We start from the raw sequence: 17,747 nt of genomic DNA, 5'->3' as shown, positions 1-17,747 counted from the left end.
TTGCGACGGCTATTCCGATGCGATGGTCCTTGTACGCCTTAATACAGTAGCGGATCGGTATGCCCGAGATCGGGCTAGTGTTTGCGATGGTTATCGGTGCAAGCTTGGTGGATTAGAGCAAAGACATGACTTGCTTTCGTTGGTAGTGTTCTTGAACGGTTGGACCTTGCGTCGGTGGTCTTGAAGGTGGTAGATATAGAAGAGAGGCAAGCAGTGTTGTGTTGTGTCCAGTGAAAGTGTTGGTTTGATTGCGTGGCGTGGACGTGGCCACATACATGTGTCGGTGTGTCGGTGTCGAGTATGCACCTCACATAGCCAACAATAAATGCCATTTGCACAGCACTTGATAACTGAGCCGCAGCAGCCAACTTGCAAGCAAGCCCTGGAAAAAGCAGGCCGTTGTCTTGCCGCTCCCAGCGAATTGACCGAAATCTCGCTGCTGCTGGTGCTGCTGGTGCTGCTGGTGCTGCTGCTGGTGCTGGTGACGTGTCTTCCGGATCGACCGCTGTTAGAGCGACGTTTTGAACATGTTGGTCGTCAGCTGTCAGCCTGACATAATAACACCAACACTCCGCTTTCACGCAGCTCTCTCTCACTCTTTCGCCAAGCTAAGGAACGAACGACTTTCTTGCCCCGCAATTCGAAGATGGTGTCGCACCAGCAAGCCAAGCCTCCGAAATGATGCCGTCTTAGTCCGTTCTTCCGAGCCTCGGTTACGAGGAATGAAGCCTCGAGCAAAAGCTTGAGCCGTGGTAATGATCAGGAATGGCATTCGTGAGAAGCTGATCGATACTCTTATTGTTCGCTGCGAAGAGTCGGTCCAAGAATGCGGCTCCGGCTTGGGGGAGATGTTCTCCTGCAGCAATGGTGCTTTCCTCCGCATTGTTCCCTTTTGAAACCTTGCAAAAAGAACCTCGCTGCTCCTTCGAAAGACGCTGGTGCAAGTCAAAATGCACACTGGCCTCTTTTTTCCGCATTTTCAGCTGTTCACACTTTCAAAACGTGCGATCCGCTGCTCGGACACCAAGAAGCAGAGAGCCGAGAACTCACATCGAATAAAATGGACGGATCGAAAGTTGTAAGTGTGAGATGCATCCTTCCACGCTTTCCCTTGCACTCGCAACCGTTTCAACTTGCTCATCCTCTTCCTCACCGCCCACCATCTATTTCATATTCATCGAGGCTTGCAACATCCCTGCATCCCAATCTCATCAAAGGAGGCACTTGGAGGATCACCTTGTCTTACTTGGATCTGACATCCATCCATTCACCGCCTTCACTACTACCACTCGGAAGAAGCTTCGCAAGGGAAACACGGATTCCACACGGCAGTCGAGAACCGAAGATCTCGCTCTGATCCACCGTAAAGCACATCTGCTTGGATTCCCGGACGTATACCCTGCAAACCCTGCCACTGCCCACCATGTGCATCCCAAAATCCAACCACAAGAAGCTCGTCGATGACTGCTACCCAGCTCCTAAAGCCCTTGCCACTTCGGGCCCAGAGTATCGTCCCAACTCGAACGAGCTTGGTCGACTGACCTACTATGCTGAGAACAAACCCGCCAAGCTTACCAAAGTCGGCAACTTGCTCGACAGTAAAGCTCAAGCCGATGCCAGAGCTGCCAAAGCTTCCGGTCCTGCTGCTGACAAGGGAAAAGCCAGCTTGATGATCACCCTTGCTATCACCAAGAACCTGCTCACCGAATGCAAGTCCTCGCTCAATTACTTTATCAAGCCCGCCCAATCCATCATTGCTTCTGCTCTTGACGCTGCTCAAGCCACACAAGCACGTCCTCGCGATCTCGAGATCAGTGCTCGAGCTGCCAGCGCCTTTTACGCACTCGCCTCGTTCCTCGACCCTGCAACGACCGCTGTGGATGATGGCTTCCAACGTCTTCTCCGTTCTTTTGCTAGTCTTGCTGTAGAGCGTCCGATCAGTGTGGATGCTACGCAGGGTGAAGATGCCGAGCAGCGCAACCGTACTCGACTCATCGGTCTGGGGGCTCTCGCTGGTGCTGTTGGTTCGGATGCTATCTACTCGTCCAACTCGAAATCGCTTATCGCACTTATCACCCCGGCTCTTATCGAGAATGCTAAAGCAAACCGTGTCACTCTCGACTGGCTCCGCAGCGAATCCAACAAGGCTTCCGAGGGCGAACCAACCTATGCAGAGTTCAACATCTCCAAGAAGCCTCTTGCTATTCGTTCTACTCGTTCCATCTCGGCCCATGTTGCAGGCGAAAAGGACCCTTCGTCCGAAGATGTCGTTTCAGCTTCCATCGGAACACTCCGAGGTTTGCTGCACCACGCCGATGCAACACAAGTCCAGAGCGTTGTGCAGAACGTCATTGTTTGGCTCGACAACAAGTCTGCACTTTCGATTCCTGCTCCTTCGGATGGACGTCAAGCCGTTTCGCAGTGGGAGGATACCGACTGGTGTTGCTGGCTCGCGCAATCTCTCTGCAGCTGGACTCCACTTCAGTACCGTTTTGTTGTCCTTGACACGCTGGTTGATCACCTAGTCGAGAACTGCGAGGGTAAGGCTACCACCAAGCATCTTTCGCTGATAGAAATGTCGCGCAGCATCCTCACTGGACAGCTCAGCTTGATCGGTCTCAGCACAAGCGACACCTTGAGCAATCTCTCGGCTCTTGCGGTTCGTCGAGTCTACAAAGATACCCGGGACAGTTTGTTGCCTCCTCTCGTCGACTGCATTAGCGGTCTCGGTACGCATGTTTACTATGCGGACCAGATCAACGACATTGTTGAAGAGATTGCTGGTCGTATTGCTGCACTTCAGATGCCCGAGACCGCTTCCGACGCTGCGTCTGTCAAGGGGGGCAACACCAACCTCAGTGCCGTCCACCGTGGTCAGCAGCAGGACCTCAACAGTCACATTCACCGTCAGCGTCTTGCCAATGCAGGTCCTGAACAGCGTGACGAGAGTATTCGTGTTCTGTTGTTCTGCTTGCAAGGTGTCCTGCGTGCAACGCATCAGTCGAGTGGTGAAATTCACAAGGCGGTTGATGTTAAGGATGGAAGCAACGGTGGTGCCGGAGGTGCTACTGCATCCAAGCAAGCAGGCGGCGGTGCTGGGGGTTCCGAGGATGACAAGGGCAAAGCACCTGCTTCGGGTGAGACCAAGTTAGGTCTTGCCCATGCTGGCACTCGAAACCGAGTTTTGCCCTCGTCAATTTTGGCCACTGCTAGTTTGCTTACTTCGCCCAACCATGCCGTACGTCTCGCGTATGCACAGACGTTGATCACACTCTTCCGTGACGAGTTCGACCGCGAACAGCTCGAACGCGAAAGCTCGGTCTTCGCTGCTGCTCCCATCAGCGAAAAGGTGGGGGAAGCTATCGGCGTGGTGCATGCTCTCGGCGCTGCAGTCCACGTCATGTGTCTCAGCAAGAGTCTTTCTCCTCCCGCTCAAGTGCTGAGCAATCTACGCGAGTCGCCGTTGGAGCTTTTGCCGCAGTTGGATCGCATCAATGCTGACCCTGGTCGACCTGGTTCGCTCAACAGCGATGCTTCAGGTGCTTCGGCGGGTGAAGCTAGTGCAGCATTGCCCATTGACTATGTTGCTGCAGCTCAGGCGCTCGAGCACCTCGTGACCGCTCTTCCCTGCAGTGCTGCTTTGGCATTGACACCGATGCTGATTGCGCTTGACAGGGATGCTGGCAGTCGACTCGTCGTCAACGGTGCGACGGTGAACACTGGGTTTAACCAGCGTCGTCTTTCGTCGCGCATGGTTGCAGCTCGGGTATTGGCCAAGTTGGGCGAGACGTTCGATGTGAGCTCCGTTTCGAAGGCAGCGCAGAACGTGTTGGCGCAGATCCCTTCGCTCGGTATCGAACCTGGACCGTCCCCCGCTGCTGGTTTGACCTTGCCTCCCGAGGTGGTGCCCTTCTCGGTGGTTGGCGGCGGAATCAACGCTGCTGGTGAATCGAGCAGCTCCAGTTCGCCTTGGATCGATGGCAGTTCGGTCATCAGCAGTTTGGCCTCAAGCTCAAAGTTGCAGTCTGCCACTCGTTTGGACGCAACTGTGTTGAAGCGATGGTTGGAACGCGATTGGAACGTCAACATGGCCGTAGATGAAGCTTTTGCTGGATCCAGCCCCTACGCTCAATCCTCGCTGGCTTCTGCATCTCAGCAACCTTCTCGCCGAGCCTCGTTCACCCCTATCAACGATGCCCTCGTCAACGGCAGCAACGCTTCCTCTGCCTCGGTCAACAGACCCAATCGTCTCAGCATCTCAGCCGCCTCGACTAGTGTTAACGACCTTCGAGAAGCTCTCGGATCCGTCTCCCCCAACTCGGCCAAGCATGCGAATGGATACAGCGACGATGGGGGATTAAGCCCTGCTGACGTGGACAACCGCCGTGCTCATAGAAGGGAGTCGCGACGTGGACCTACCATCGGCAGCTCGAATGGTAATAATGGTACCAGTGCGGTGGCTATTCTGGATTCGTTGAAGGTAGGAGTGGATGAGAATGTTTCGCGTTTAGGTCCGGATAGTTCATTGTCGGAGATCAAGAGTAAGAATGTCGGTGCTACGGGTGCTGGTGGGGTAGCGCCAATCAGTCCTCCTTATGCTTCCTAAGAATCCCTTTCCACTTTCGTTTTGTTGTTTCGGATTGGGGTTGCATCACACATTCGTTTTAGGTTGTTCAAGGCGCATGTTTGTTGTGCTGCCTATATCACTGTCGTTATCCCGATTGCTTAGGTCGTGGTTCTGATCTGGTTAAACCTTACCGATCCATTTCCCACAAGACTGCTGAGTGGTTGGAAAGAAAGCATCCGACTGTGATGTTGGTATAGAGCGATGGATCATCTGACAGAGTTGTAAGGGATGCAGCCTTGAATTTTCGGTTCAAGATGATTGGCGCGGTCTAACAACATAATTATCGCCGCTTTTCTTTGGAGCTGAACAAAGGAATTTCGCACGGACGCCCAACGATTTCCACAGCAGAACAGCAGAACAGTAGAACAAGCACACAGGGGGCTCACGCATCGCATTTCGAGTGTCAAAAGAGTGTGTGTCAGTGCAGGCCAGCAAAAGTGCGCGTCTGAGCAGAATGATGGTCGTAGATGCCATTTCTCCTCATCGCCATCTTCCTCCTTCTTCCCTCGCCCCCACATCATCTCCTTCTCTTACCACCTCGCCCTTGGACCGCCAGCACGAGGCCACAAACTCACCATGGTCCGCATCTCCAACCTCACGCTTGCGCCACTAGCGTTGGCCGTAGCAGGCGCATCGGCAAAGACAAGCCTCTACCTCTCGCCCGCACGCAACATCGCAGCACCTATCCGTATCAGTGCAGAAGAGGCAGATCGTGTTCTTTCGCATCACATCAACACCGGTGATGCATTGGACCAGAAGGATGAGACGGAGATGTGGGCTCATTTGCTGTATTCCAACGAGGAGGTGGACCAACGTGTGATGGTGGAACGATTGTTCGATGGACATGAGCAAGAGCAGAATAGGTTGCTTGTGCTTATGCACGGGTCTGCGTATGATGGCGAGTGCCCCCCTCCTTCCAACCCGTGATATTGCTTCGACAGCATTTGTTGAACAATGCTCAATGGAGTGCATGCATGCTGACATCTCTTCCTTTTTTTTCTCTTTCTTTTTCGGTTCTGATAGATGTGATCCCAAGCCATCTCTCCCCAACGCACACTATCTCTACCTCTCCCAACTCCAACTCCTTCGACGCCCTCTTTGATAGCTATCTCTCCTCCGTCTCGCAAATCCTCAAATCCTCCGACTCCGCCTTCTCCCACCTCGCGGGGACCTTCATGGACGGATTCAGCGCTAGCATCGATTGGCTCAGCACCACTTCCCACTCCGCTGCCTCCAAATGGTCCCAGGAAGCATCCGAGTTGAAATCCACCGCATTCAGCAAACTTGAAAAAGAGCTTCGATCGGCTGAAGCACTCCTTGCTAAGCTCGAGTCGTCCGGTAAAAACGAGGATCTCTCCCTCCAGCCTTTGCGTTTTGCAGGCCTGCAAGAGGTTGAATCCACGTATGGAGCTGATAGCGTCGAGTACGCAAAAGCGAAGAAATGGGTTCAGGAGGCAGTTGAAAAGATTACTTCGCTGTTTGAGGCTAAATCGGAAAGTCAAGGTCGTGCTGCATCGATTGCTTTCGTCGTCACTTCTTCCTCGAACGGCTCTGGTGCGGTTCCACACCTCGCTAAACGCTCCGATCTCCTCCTTCCGTTCAAACGCCAACTTTCCTTCGACTCCGCACTCAGTTCGCAAGACGCATTGGAATCTAAACCCTCCGCCTCCCCCTTCCCCTCCCGCCTCCCCTCCAACCTCCTCTCTACGTGCTTCACTTCAGCCACAGACCTCGAAAAAGCCACAAACAGCTGCTCAGGCCATGGTGAGGCAGTGAAAACCTCCAAAGGCGGTAAACCGTGTTACCGATGCCAATGCAAAGCAACAGAAGTGAGGAAGGGAAAGAAAGTCTACTGGGCCGGTGCGGCGTGTGAGAAAAAGGATATCAGTACAGAGTTCGTACTGTTGGCGAGCAGTGTTTTGTTGCTGGTGCTGGCGAGTGTGGGTAGTGTCTACTTTTTGTGGATGCAAGCAAGTGAGGAGCTGCCTGGGACTTTGGCTAGTGTTAGTATTAGTCTCAAGTAAGGCGAGACGCAGTGGCGCTGGTGATGAGAATGGGCAATGTTACAGGCATTGCCGTTGCACACCACTTGATACATACACACACGGTTCCTCTTCTCTTTGGATCGGTTTCCTGCAATACACACATGAAGCTTGACATGACGTTGCTGTGCCGATGAATGTGTCTCGATAACGATGAAGACGATGTCAAGTGTTGCAATATGAACAGGATGAGTGACTGCGTATGGCGTTGCCGAATCCGAAGCAGCTTCGGCCTGGATGACTGAGAAGCTGGAATTGGGGCCGGCAGCTTCGATTTGGGCCCTGACCAAAAGGCTGAGCTTTAATCCCAGCCTGACTCACACGGCCGCACAGAAGGGGATCAGTCGGACGATACAGAAGCCATGTTAGATTGAGGGTCAGCGAGGTGGCTCGCTGACCCTCAATCTAGCCCAGATGCGCACGCCATGTCGCCAAGTCACGTGCAGCAACCCACACGTGCTCATGTGCCACCAATCCTCCTCCTCCTTTTTTCATCTTCATCTTCAACTTCCGTCATCGCACGCAACGACACCGTTCAGCGAAGAGCGCAAGATCCAACTCGACCTTCAAAGATCGGCACGAACCATGTGAAGCGACCCTTCGGGTCAAGTTTTTAAGGGCAGACGATGTCCAGCTTGCTCCCTCCAACAACCTTTTAACAAAAGCATAAACCGGGCACGATGGGGTCAATTCATCCACCCTCACCACTCAGCAGGGCGTCTGAATTAGGGTGGGTAACGTCACGTATCATCGATTCCGATTCATCGCCTTCCTCTTCGATAATATCAGGTGCATCGAGCAGTCGTGATCTAGTCCCAGCTCCACGCCCCAGCGATCTACAGATCATATTGCGAACTAGAGATCAAACCGCATATTACGATCCTTCTTCGAACGAGCTTTCGCTTCAAAAGCGACATCCTTCTCGGCAGTATGATGCGTCTGAAGGGTCAGAGCCTGGGTCGGGGGAGGCACCTCTTGTACCGCACCGGAGTCAAAGTCTTTTGAAGCGATTTACGAGGTCGTTAACCCCCGCAACGGCAACAAGAGGGAGGAATAAGGCGGGCGAGGGAGTGCAGGTGGTTTGTCCTACTTGTGCTCGTCCCTGGTCGATTCCCCACGATGATGATGAGGAGGAGGGGGGGGGATTCGGTCATCGATTCGAAGAAGAAGCCCAAGATGCGACGGCGGGGTATGAGGGGGACTCGCCATCATTCATGGCCCCCAACTACTTCCGTCTCTTAGCACAAGCAAACACCACCCCGCACAGCAACAGCCCTTCTCGACCATCAACACCCCAGCAAAGATTTTCACCTGTATCAGGCACCTCAACCCCCCTCTCCTCCACTCCTCACCCTACCTCTGATCCCATACCCTCAACATCATCCGCACAAGGCTACTACTCACGATTCTTCATCGAACTTCACCCTCTTGGTCGAGGTGCGCGTGGACAAGTGTTCCTATGCCAACACATTCTCAACAACAACAAACTCGGCAAATACGCCATCAAAAAAATCCCCGTTGGAGACCACGCTTCGTCTCTACTCCAGAGCTTAAACGAAGTCCATCTGATGGAAAGCTTGCATCATCCACATTTGATCCATTATCAACACGCGTGGATAGAGAGGTGTAGCTTGGGGAAGTTTCAACCGCAAGTGCCGACACTGTTTGTGCTCATGATGGCGGCTAATGCGGGTAGTTTGGCTGATTGGATTAGTGCGAGAGCGGGGGAGAAGCGTGATTCTTCTCCACGGCCCACAGGGGTTGAAACACCGGTGGACAAGAGTGGGGAAGAGAAGGTTGAAAAAGAAGCGAGTCCAGTGGATAGGAGGAAAATTGAGAGGCTGAAAGCTGCTTTACGACAGCGCCGTGCAACTCGCCAAACCCAACCCACCTCCTCGTCTCCTCCTTGCTTCTCCACTGAAAGTGAGGCAAGTGCGGGAGTGGGAGTCCACCTTCTCCGCACAGAAGAAATCTACTCTCTCATCCACGACATAGTCTCCGGTCTATCCTTCCTTCATAATCGCGGGATACTCCATTTGGACATCAAACCGGGTAATGTTTTGCTGCATTGGGATGAAGATTCCCTCATCCCGCGTGCGCTCTTATCCGACTTTGGCTCTTCTTTGCATCTCCATGACAACTGGACCCGCACACGATCAGGTCATACGGGAACGATGGAGTACATGAGTCCAGAAACGATCGTCTCTGACCCCAAAACAGGAAAGTTGAGAGAGTTGAGTAGCAAAGCTGATATTTGGAGTGTGGGGATGATACTTCATCTCCTACTCTTTTTTAGGCTGCCTTATGGCGAGGTGGCAGATGTGGAGAGACTCAGGGGTGAAATTGGGAGATATAAGGGTTTTAGGAGGGCAAGTGGAGCGGGGAAGAAGGGGGGAAGGGGGGATCAAGTGTTGTTAGGACTGTTGGAGAGAATGTTAGATGTTGACCCTTCACGAAGGCCGAGTTGTGAAGAGATACTTGGTGTTTTGCATCAAGCGAAACAAGGCAGAGGTGAGGGTAGAGGCAAAGGTGGTAGGACAAGTTTCCGAGCTCAAGCTTACGGTGTTAAGCAAAGTGGAGGAGAAGGTGTTTCGTTGGCGTTGTATAGGCCAGCTGCTTTACCACCCCTACCGAGGGATCGTCATACATCACCGATCGGGATCGCGCCTGAAACTTTGATTCGAGGATTGGTGACGAAAGAAAGAAAAGCAATCGCTGTTGCGCTGGTTAGGTGTCTCTCCCCAACCCTCATTTCATTCTCCACCGCAGTCAAAGGGGGTGAGAGAAAAGGACCGGTGGAAACGATAGCAAACACACTGATCATTCTGCTCGCCCTCATCCACCTCTCTTCTTCCGTCTCTCCGCAAAGAAGGGGTAGAGCTTCGGTCGGGTGTTGGATCGCACACTTCACCCTCCTCTCACTCATCTGGTGGACGTCATACTGACTGTAGCTACACAACTCTGACATTCACGACTCTCTTTTTCAAATGTGTAAGACTGCATCAAGCATTGCGTTGTGATCATTGGCGAGAGTGAGCAACGAACCCATGCTTTGAAGCTAGATTGGCCAAACTCGGCCCGTCATCATCTGTTGCACGCTTCTCTTGCTCCGCCGCCGCCTCCTCTCCACCGGAATCGCTATCGGAACGATACCCGGCCAGCAAGCCACTCAAACTCGCATTACTGCCCATTATCGTCGCCGTAGACTGCTTCTTTCCCTCGTCATCCCCCTCCTTCTGCCCGCCTTTCCCAGCACCAGGTGACGCCGACAAGTCTTCTTCGGGACCCAGCTCGACAAACACACCGGTGGCAAGGTGAGCGGTGGGCACAAGACGAAACTCGGGGAACTCAACGACCGAATATCCGTCGGGTAGATTGCGCAGCAGCCAGGCTAGGCTCGTTTTTCCTGGTTGGGTGAGATGGACTAGAATCGATTTGGCGCTGGTGGTCTCGCTTGCTTTGGTTGGGCTTGTTGGTCTGACTTTGTCGATTGGTTGGGTTGTAGCTGCGGGAGGGGTTGGGATTTGCGTTGTTGTTGTTGACGGCGGATCGGATGACGGTTGGGTTCGACCCAACCGCTCAGATAGAAGCGAGAGGAGGAAGCTAGAGACAATTCCCCCTCCCCTTCCTCCGACCGCTGTTGCTTTTGCTGCTGAGGATGGGTCGTCCATCTTCGCACCAGATCCAACCTTGGCTTCTGTATGTTTCTCAACTTCATCCTTCACTTCGGTGGCAACTTGAGCGGATTTCCTTGGCCGAACGTTGCGCTCACCTTGGTTCTGTCCAAGGCTATCAGCGTTCTGCGCTTGTCGCTCTTGCTGTGCCTCGGCTTCGATTCGTTGTTGAGCAGCCAATTCAGGATTAGCTTCTTCCCATCGACGTTTTCGATTGCACCAATCTAGATACCGTGTCGTTGATTCGTTTGTAAGTCTTGCTGAGTAAACGGGTACCAGTACTGCCCATTGTTTTGGGAATTCTTTCAACACCACGTATTCCCCCTCCTCCTTCATCTTCTCTTCCTTGCTCGGTATTGGCAACCCAGCGTCAACCAAAACCTTTCTCGCCAGGACCCAGCTTTTCTGCTTCTCCTTAGCAGCGATCTGCAATGTTTCTCGGGCTTTTTGTACATCCTTCTTACTAACAAAAGATCGTAACTGTAAATCATCCAACAAAATCTCCCCCACCTTCCTCTCACTATCTACTTTCCCCACAATCCATCCCCCTCCTTCCTTCCCCTTTTCTACCCCTGCCACATTGGCGGGAGGTTTAACCTCGATCGTAAGATCCAACCTCTTGGATTTACAACTAAAACTACTCTGATTTAGTTTGCGTCTAGCCATACCCTCAGGTAGAAGCATAACTTTAAATTTACGATAATGGACTTGTTTCATCAGTTGTTCCCGCGCTCTTTGCTGATTTGTTATCCTACCTCCTGTGTTGGGCTTCGACGAAGAGGCGTAGGCATTAACAGTGGAGGGGGAGGTGGTAGAGGAGGGTATGGGCAGATTGAGGTTGAGAATTCGACGTCCTTCTTCAGCAGCATTACGACTGATCCCACTCAGAAATAGGTAGTCTTGTAGCATGTGCGATTCGTTGTACTCTGCCAATGACACGAATCCTACCGGAGCCGTTTCGTTACTTGTTATGCTGGTGCTAGAGGCGGGACCAATGGCGGCGGAAGGAGACGAGGCGGTCCCTGGTGTTGGTCGGGCGGAAGAAGAGGCGGAGGAGGTGCAAATCTGAGCTTTATGCAATTTGGTACAAGCGAGGGAGCATGTTCGGGCTTTGCATGTGGGACAAGTGTACTTCGATGGTTGTAGCTGACATTGTTGACAGGTTGCGGTCGATGCTGATGGCATGCTTTCTCTTTTGCTCTCAGATTCGGGATGTAGGAAGGGGTTTTGTCCGTGTGCGTGAGTATGGATTGTCGCCGGATTGTATAGCGTCACGATTGCTTCTCAGTCGTGTTCGTCAATACGTGCCTTTGCTTTTGGGAGCAGAAAAGTGAGATCTGGAGCAAGTCAGAGGGAAACCGAAGGCGATGCAGGGGTATATACGAAAGGTGAATAAGTGTGTGTAGAAAAGATGAATGCGACAGGTTGGTTTCACCGCTTTCTTTCGGTGCGAATTTTTAGCCCAGGGTCCTGCCTTTGGTGGAGGTCCCGAGTTCCGAGTCCTCACCATCCTCGTCAAAAAAAGCCTAAGTTCTCAACTTCTTCGCACAGTCGACACAAACACAGACAAAACAGCAGAAAGCTCACAACGACTAGACATGCAAGCGAGAGTGCGAAATGTTGATACAAGTACAAACCACAACAACAAGAGCGACTGCAATAAAGAGTATTGGTATGGCTAAGTAAGGTTCAGCGCCTTCCCTTCTTCCTATTCTGATTCATATGTCTACCATTCCCACTAACCGGCATCCCAGGTTGAACCTGATCATCATCTCTATCCATTTCGTCTCCATATTTCCCATCCATCTTCCTCTTTCTCTTCCCCGACCCTCCCGCTCCACCGACACCTTTATCCTTCAACTCCCTCACCGCCGCCCTATGCGCCTCTGCCACTCTCTCACTCAGCAACATTACCGCCTCTTTATCATTCCCTCCCGGAAACTCGGTCATTTTAAGTGCAATCACAGCTTCAATCCTCTGTAACAACTCCACGTCGTACTGCGTAACCAGCGTTACTGATCGGCCTGATCGACCTGCTCGAGCTGTACGACCTACTCGATGAATATAGTCTTTCGAGTTTGTGGGGATGTCGTAGTTCACCACCAAATCTACCGCTGGGATATCTAGACCTCTTGAAGCTACATCGGTCGCTACGAGAATTGATCGGCCGCCGGTTTTGAACTTGTTGAGTGCACCTAGACGGGCTTGTTGACTCAACTGTCCGTGCAGTGGAATCGCGGGAAACCCAAGCAATCGCAAAAGAATCGACAACCGCTGCGAATCATGCACGGTCCTTGTAAAGACAATGATCGAATGCCCTGCTTGTTCGTTGGCCAGATGCACCAGATACGTGTCCTTGTGTGCGAAAGGCATGAACAAGTAGTGCTGTTTGAGCGTTGATACGGTCGTATACTTGGTATCCACCTCCACTCTGACCGGGTTTTTGAGGGAGGCACGTTGGAGTTTGGCAACTTTAGTAGTCATCGTAGCGCTAAACAGCATCGTCCGTCTCTCTCTCGGGATTGATTGAAGGAGTTTATCAATGATAGGACCGAAATCCATATCGAGCAAACGATCCGCTTCGTCCATAACCAAATACTGCAATCCCCTCAACGAAAAGCCTTTAGTATTCTCCAGATGATCCTGCAACCTTCCCGGAGTAGCCACAATGACATGTGGCCTCTTGGACAGGGCAATAGACTGACTCATCATATCCATCCCACCTACAATCGTAGCTGATCGAACGCCGATTGTCGAGCCCAACGCCTCGACCTGCTGGCTGATCTGATACGCCAACTCACGCGTAGGTGCGAGAACACAGGCGAAGAAGGGTTTTGGATTATCCCAAAGCGCTTGAAGGATGGGGATTGTGAAAGCGGCGGTTTTTCCGGAGCCGGTTTGTGCAAGACCGATCACGTCTCGAGATTGGAGCGCTTCAGGGATGGATTTGACTTGGATAGGGGTGGGGTGTTTGAAACCCATGTTGGTACATGCTTCGACGATTTGTGGGATTACACCTAGGTCGGAGAATGCGATGGTGGAGCCGGTGGGGGTGATGGAGGGTCCTTTTTTGTGGTCCTCTTCTTGGGCGTGGGCGGTGGATGTTGCTGCGTCGTTGGAGGCGGAGGATGAGGAGCTATCACTATCACTATCGCTGTCCGAGCCGGTTACACCATCGTCGGAGCCAGCACGATTTACTTGGTCTGCTTCATCTTGATCCCCGCTACCGACGTGGCTATCTGCGGACTCTGGCTCGGGCGACGGGGTTGGAGCCTTGCTCTTCTTGAGTATCGCTGGAGAGGCGGTGGGTCCGGAGACCTTCGCAGACTTTTTGGCTGGAGATGCTGTTCCTTTCGCCATTTTTGTAGTTGGTCGTAGCTGACAAGAAGATATAAGGTGTAGGGTATGATGGTGTGGAGTGGAAGCGTTGGAATTTTGCTGAGCGCTTTCTTGAAATTTGCTGGAGAAATCAAGAAAAAAAAGTGAACCCTTTCCTATACAGATCCGAGTTCCGAGCAATTTTTGTGGGTGGGCGGAGAAATGTCGTACGAGAGTTGTTACGAGGCGGAATCTGATGATGGATTGACTCGTGTCCCGATCGGCACATCCATTCCAGACGAACGAAGTCAGCCCTCCTAATCTACTACTAACCATACACTCGACCACACCACATCACACCACATCACACCATACCGCACAGCCTCTCTAGCCAGACAAGGGCTAGCAAGTGGATGGCCAAACTTCAAAGGGCATAGGAGCAGCAAAGGCAGGCGCGCGTACTGGAAGCGTCAATCTGGCTTCCACTTGAAAGAAAACACAACGAATCGGAATATCGACTTTTTCGAGGTTTTGGATCGTCGCGCGACCTTTTCCCCCACCAGCAACATCCCGTCTCCCCCGCTCCAGCCTCTTGACTCCTCTCGAGCATTTCGACCCCATTTCGCTTTACTCTCACCTCGTTTCTTGGCAGCATCGCATTCTAGGAACCTCAAGCTACGTCCACATACCCGCGTTGGTCAGCTTTTCATCGCTGCAGTACCGACAACTTCGCTTCGAAAAACAGGGGAACACGGCCGAGAATTACTGCGCTTTTATCGAGGCGGAATCGCAGTCAAACACGCGTGTTGTGTGTGTGCGGAGACGGAGACCGCGCCGTTCGGCATTCACGATTTGCGTGTGCAACAAACACATACACTCATATTCACTGCAAAAACCGCGGCTGGTCTCCTTCTCGTCGTCGGCGTCGTAGCATATCCCGCCGATACGGTCAGCGTTGGACGACATAGTGTTTTCGAGCATTACTGCTATAGCCGTTGTCGTTGCGGCTAGGCACTCGATATCGAGCCAGAGTGCGCTCGTCATCATCGAAGGGTTTAGGGACCCTGACGCACGAGCCTCCCCTCTTTCTCCACCTCGAACCTCACGTTCAGCCACCCGTCATCATCAACGATAGCAGCCATAGCATAGCAACGGCAACGGCAACGGCAACGGCAACGGCAACGGCAACGGCAACGGCAACAGCAGCAGCCAACATCGACATCGTATCGCAAAGCTCTCCGTCCTTGGCCCGCATCCCCGTTCCTGCTCATCCTCATCGCCGATCATCTCCGCACCACATCACCAGCATCACCGTCAGCTTTCCAACACCATACCCACCTCAACTACAACGTAGCTGCATCTTTGTCGGCACTTCGGCGACCATACCTTGGATCCCTGGTCAACGGGAGCGGAGCCGCTCAATATGACCGTCAGCCATCGCAAAAACAAACCGACATCCAAAACCGAAGATGGATCCGCCTCCACCACCGCCGCTGCCGAACCTGGCGTTCGATATCACTGCGATGCATGCGGAGCCGATATAACCCTCACCGTCCGCATCCGATGCGCTGGAGGATGTGCAGATTTCGACCTCTGTGCCTCATGTTTCTGCTCTGGAGCTCAACCTAGCAAGCATAAAGCATGGCACGATTATCGTGTGGTAGAACAGCATAGCTATCCCATCTTCTGCGATGATTGGGGAGCAGATGAAGAGTTGTTGCTCATCGATGGTTGTCAGACGTACGGCTTGGGCAATTGGGCTGATATTGCAGATCATATTGGCAATAGGACCAAAGAGGAGGTTCAAGAGCATTATATCAAAGTTTATGTCGAGGGCAAGGATGGAGATCAACGTGGAGAGCAGAGAGCGGAACAAGCTATCCAGAGATATTCAAGCCTTGCAAAGCCGATATTTGATCCTTTGGTAGATGGGCAAGGAACGGGGAGTAGGGTTGCATGTCAGTTGACGACAGAGGAAGCACCAGTGCTTGGGCCGAGTATGTCGTTTCTTCCTACAATATCTCAGGATGAATTCCAACGGAGGAAGAGGAGAAGGGTGGAAACGTTGAGAGAGGCACAAGCGTCTTATTCGCCACCGAAATCGGCGAAACCGTTGGTTAGTGCTCCGACCAATCATAGCGAGTTGGCTGGCTTCATGCCGGGTAGACTCGAGTTCGAACATGAGTACGAACAGGATGCCGAACATTTGATAAAGGATATCGAGTTCGGAAGGGTGTATGATTTTGGTGGTGCGGATATGCCTTCTGAATGGGAAGCGTTGGGCAGTAAAGCAACGCAAGGGCATGTGAGGATGGAAGCGTCGGGGAGAGGTGGACCTACGAGCAAGAAGGCGACTCAGACCGCTGATGATGATAAGGAGACGAATGCGGATGAAGATGCTGCTGCTGCTGCTGCTGCTGCTGAGGAACAAGCAACAGCTGCAGAGAAGGAGAAGGATAAAGACGCAGAACCAGAAGACAAGCCTTTTGACTGGGACGAAGATCCTACCGATCTCAACCTCAAGCTTACCGTTATTGATATGTATAACGAGCGCTTAGATCGGAGATTGCGGAGGAAGCATTTCATGTTTGAACGCAATCTCGTCGATTACCGACGCAACCAAGCTGCGGAGAGAAGACGGCCAAAGGAGGAAAGAGAGTTATTGTCGAGGACGAAACATTTTGCTCAGATGCAAACCGCACTTGACTACGAGGATTTCTTGAACGGCTTATGCTACGAAGAGGCGTTGAGGAAGGCAGCGGCCCAGTTGCAACATTATCGAAAGATGGGCATTTTGACGTTGGAAGATGCGGGTTGTTATGAGAGGGAGAAAGCGGAAAGGGCGAGGAAGGCGGAGGAATTGGCTGCCGGTGGATTGGTTGCTTTCCCAGCTTCAGGTGCTGCTGCCACTCCGATTGCTGCTTCTGCTAGACCTCGGATCGATGCTGCGAGGGCGAGACAGAGAGATACGAGCACGCCTACTCCGATGGATGAGAGTTTGGCTTCCGCGAGTGCCACTCCTGCAACTGCTGCTGGTGCAGCCACTTCTGCAGCACCCTTCGCTAACGGCAAAGACAGCAAGAAGGACAAAGATCCTACTTCCACTAAGGACTCGAAAGACTCGAAATCCAAAAAGGGTGGCCCGAGCTCAGAGGAACTCAAAACACCACGCAAACCACCGCAACCACTCAACCTTGCCTCTGCACCCTCCCTTAACCTTCTCACCCCCGCCGAAGCACAGCTTTGTTCGGCACTCCGTATCCTGCCTCAGCCATTCTTGCTGATCAAATCGACCCTCATCGCTGAGTTTATCGCAAGAGGCGGGAAATTGACGAGGAGAGAGTGTAGAACGTTGGTCAAGATCGATGTGAACAAGTTGGGCAAAGTATGGGATTTTTTTAACGAGATGGGTTACTTTGATGCTGCCAAAGAAGCTGGTTGGACCGGAGGAGTGGGTAGTCCACCAACAAGTAAAGATAGAGAGGTGAAGAAACCGGATTGGTTGGATGGAAGTATGGCTATGAGTGCTAGTTATTCTTTTGCTCCAACTTCGAATGGGGTAAGCGGGGGGAAGGAGGGGAGTGGTAGTGGTGCAGTGGTGAACGGTGGGGGAGGCGGATTGTTTGGCAAAGCGTTTACGAACGGGAGTGGGAATGGGCGAGGATTATTCGATCTTGCTCATTCGAATAATGCGGGCGGAGTAACGTCGGCTCAACAGCAGCAGGCGTTGTTGAATCATAATGGGAGGGGAGCACCACTTGTTTCGTCTTCGCCGACGGGTTTGGGGAATGGTGTGAATGGGAGCAGTAACACCAGTGGGAGCACAGGTGCGGGTGGTAGTGGTGATGGTGGATCTCAAAGTCCGAGGAAGAGTGAGGGGTATAGGCCTACCGCTGCTGTCTAATTGCCCCTCCTATATCATCCCTTCGCAATACGTCTGTATCGTTAGCATCCGTGGAATAGTTGATGCTGTTGAATGCATCTCTTGTACAACATCCTTCAACACTATCCCGAGTGAATATCAGTCTGTGTGGTGGTGTTTTTTTTTTTTTTTTTTTTTTTTTTTTTTTTTTTTTTTTTGGTTGG

General features: G+C 52.3%; 6 protein-coding genes across 6 annotated transcripts; 4 read left to right on the top strand and 2 right to left on the bottom strand.

Moving 5' to 3' along the window:
* Positions 1 to 1,423: 1,423 nt before the first annotated feature.
* On the top strand, positions 1,424 to 4,606 carry UHO2_07330 (putative Protein EFR3; the record flags this gene model as incomplete). The annotated part of the gene is made up of 1 exon (XM_041560633.1): positions 1,424 to 4,606. One exon carries the CDS (start codon positions 1,424 to 1,426, stop codon positions 4,604 to 4,606), a length of 3,183 nt encoding a protein of 1,060 aa, XP_041416567.1.
* A 597-nt stretch (positions 4,607 to 5,203) lies between these two features.
* UHO2_07329 (uncharacterized protein) lies at positions 5,204 to 6,651 on the top strand (the record flags this gene model as incomplete). The annotated part of the gene is made up of 2 exons (XM_041560632.1): positions 5,204 to 5,525; positions 5,651 to 6,651. The coding sequence occupies 2 exons, from the start codon at positions 5,204 to 5,206 to the stop codon at positions 6,649 to 6,651; spliced, it is 1,323 nt and encodes a 440-aa protein (XP_041416566.1).
* A 698-nt stretch (positions 6,652 to 7,349) lies between these two features.
* UHO2_07328 (uncharacterized protein) lies at positions 7,350 to 9,614 on the top strand (the record flags this gene model as incomplete). The annotated part of the gene is made up of 1 exon (XM_041560631.1): positions 7,350 to 9,614. The coding sequence occupies one exon, from the start codon at positions 7,350 to 7,352 to the stop codon at positions 9,612 to 9,614; it is 2,265 nt and encodes a 754-aa protein (XP_041416565.1).
* Positions 9,615 to 9,689: 75 nt separating this feature from the next.
* UHO2_07327 (uncharacterized protein) lies at positions 9,690 to 11,528 on the bottom strand (the record flags this gene model as incomplete). Its single annotated transcript, XM_041560630.1, has 1 exon — positions 9,690 to 11,528. One exon carries the CDS (start codon positions 11,526 to 11,528, stop codon positions 9,690 to 9,692), a length of 1,839 nt encoding a protein of 612 aa, XP_041416564.1.
* Positions 11,529 to 12,032: 504 nt separating this feature from the next.
* On the bottom strand, positions 12,033 to 13,703 carry UHO2_07326 (putative DEAD box protein (putative RNA helicase); the record flags this gene model as incomplete). The annotated part of the gene is made up of 1 exon (XM_041560629.1): positions 12,033 to 13,703. The coding sequence occupies one exon, from the start codon at positions 13,701 to 13,703 to the stop codon at positions 12,033 to 12,035; it is 1,671 nt and encodes a 556-aa protein (XP_041416563.1).
* Positions 13,704 to 15,084: 1,381 nt separating this feature from the next.
* Positions 15,085 to 17,565, top strand: UHO2_07325 (uncharacterized protein; the record flags this gene model as incomplete). Its single annotated transcript, XM_041560628.1, has 1 exon — positions 15,085 to 17,565. One exon carries the CDS (start codon positions 15,085 to 15,087, stop codon positions 17,563 to 17,565), a length of 2,481 nt encoding a protein of 826 aa, XP_041416562.1.
* Positions 17,566 to 17,747: the final 182 nt, after the last annotated feature.

This window comes from Ustilago hordei (genome assembly GCF_900519145.1).
Source record: "Ustilago hordei strain Uho2 genome assembly, contig: UHO2_contig_26, whole genome shotgun sequence".
NCBI lineage: Eukaryota > Fungi > Basidiomycota > Ustilaginomycetes > Ustilaginales > Ustilaginaceae > Ustilago > Ustilago hordei.
Note: the sequence above shows the minus strand (reverse complement) of the source record. Positions and strands in the feature narration are given on the sequence as shown.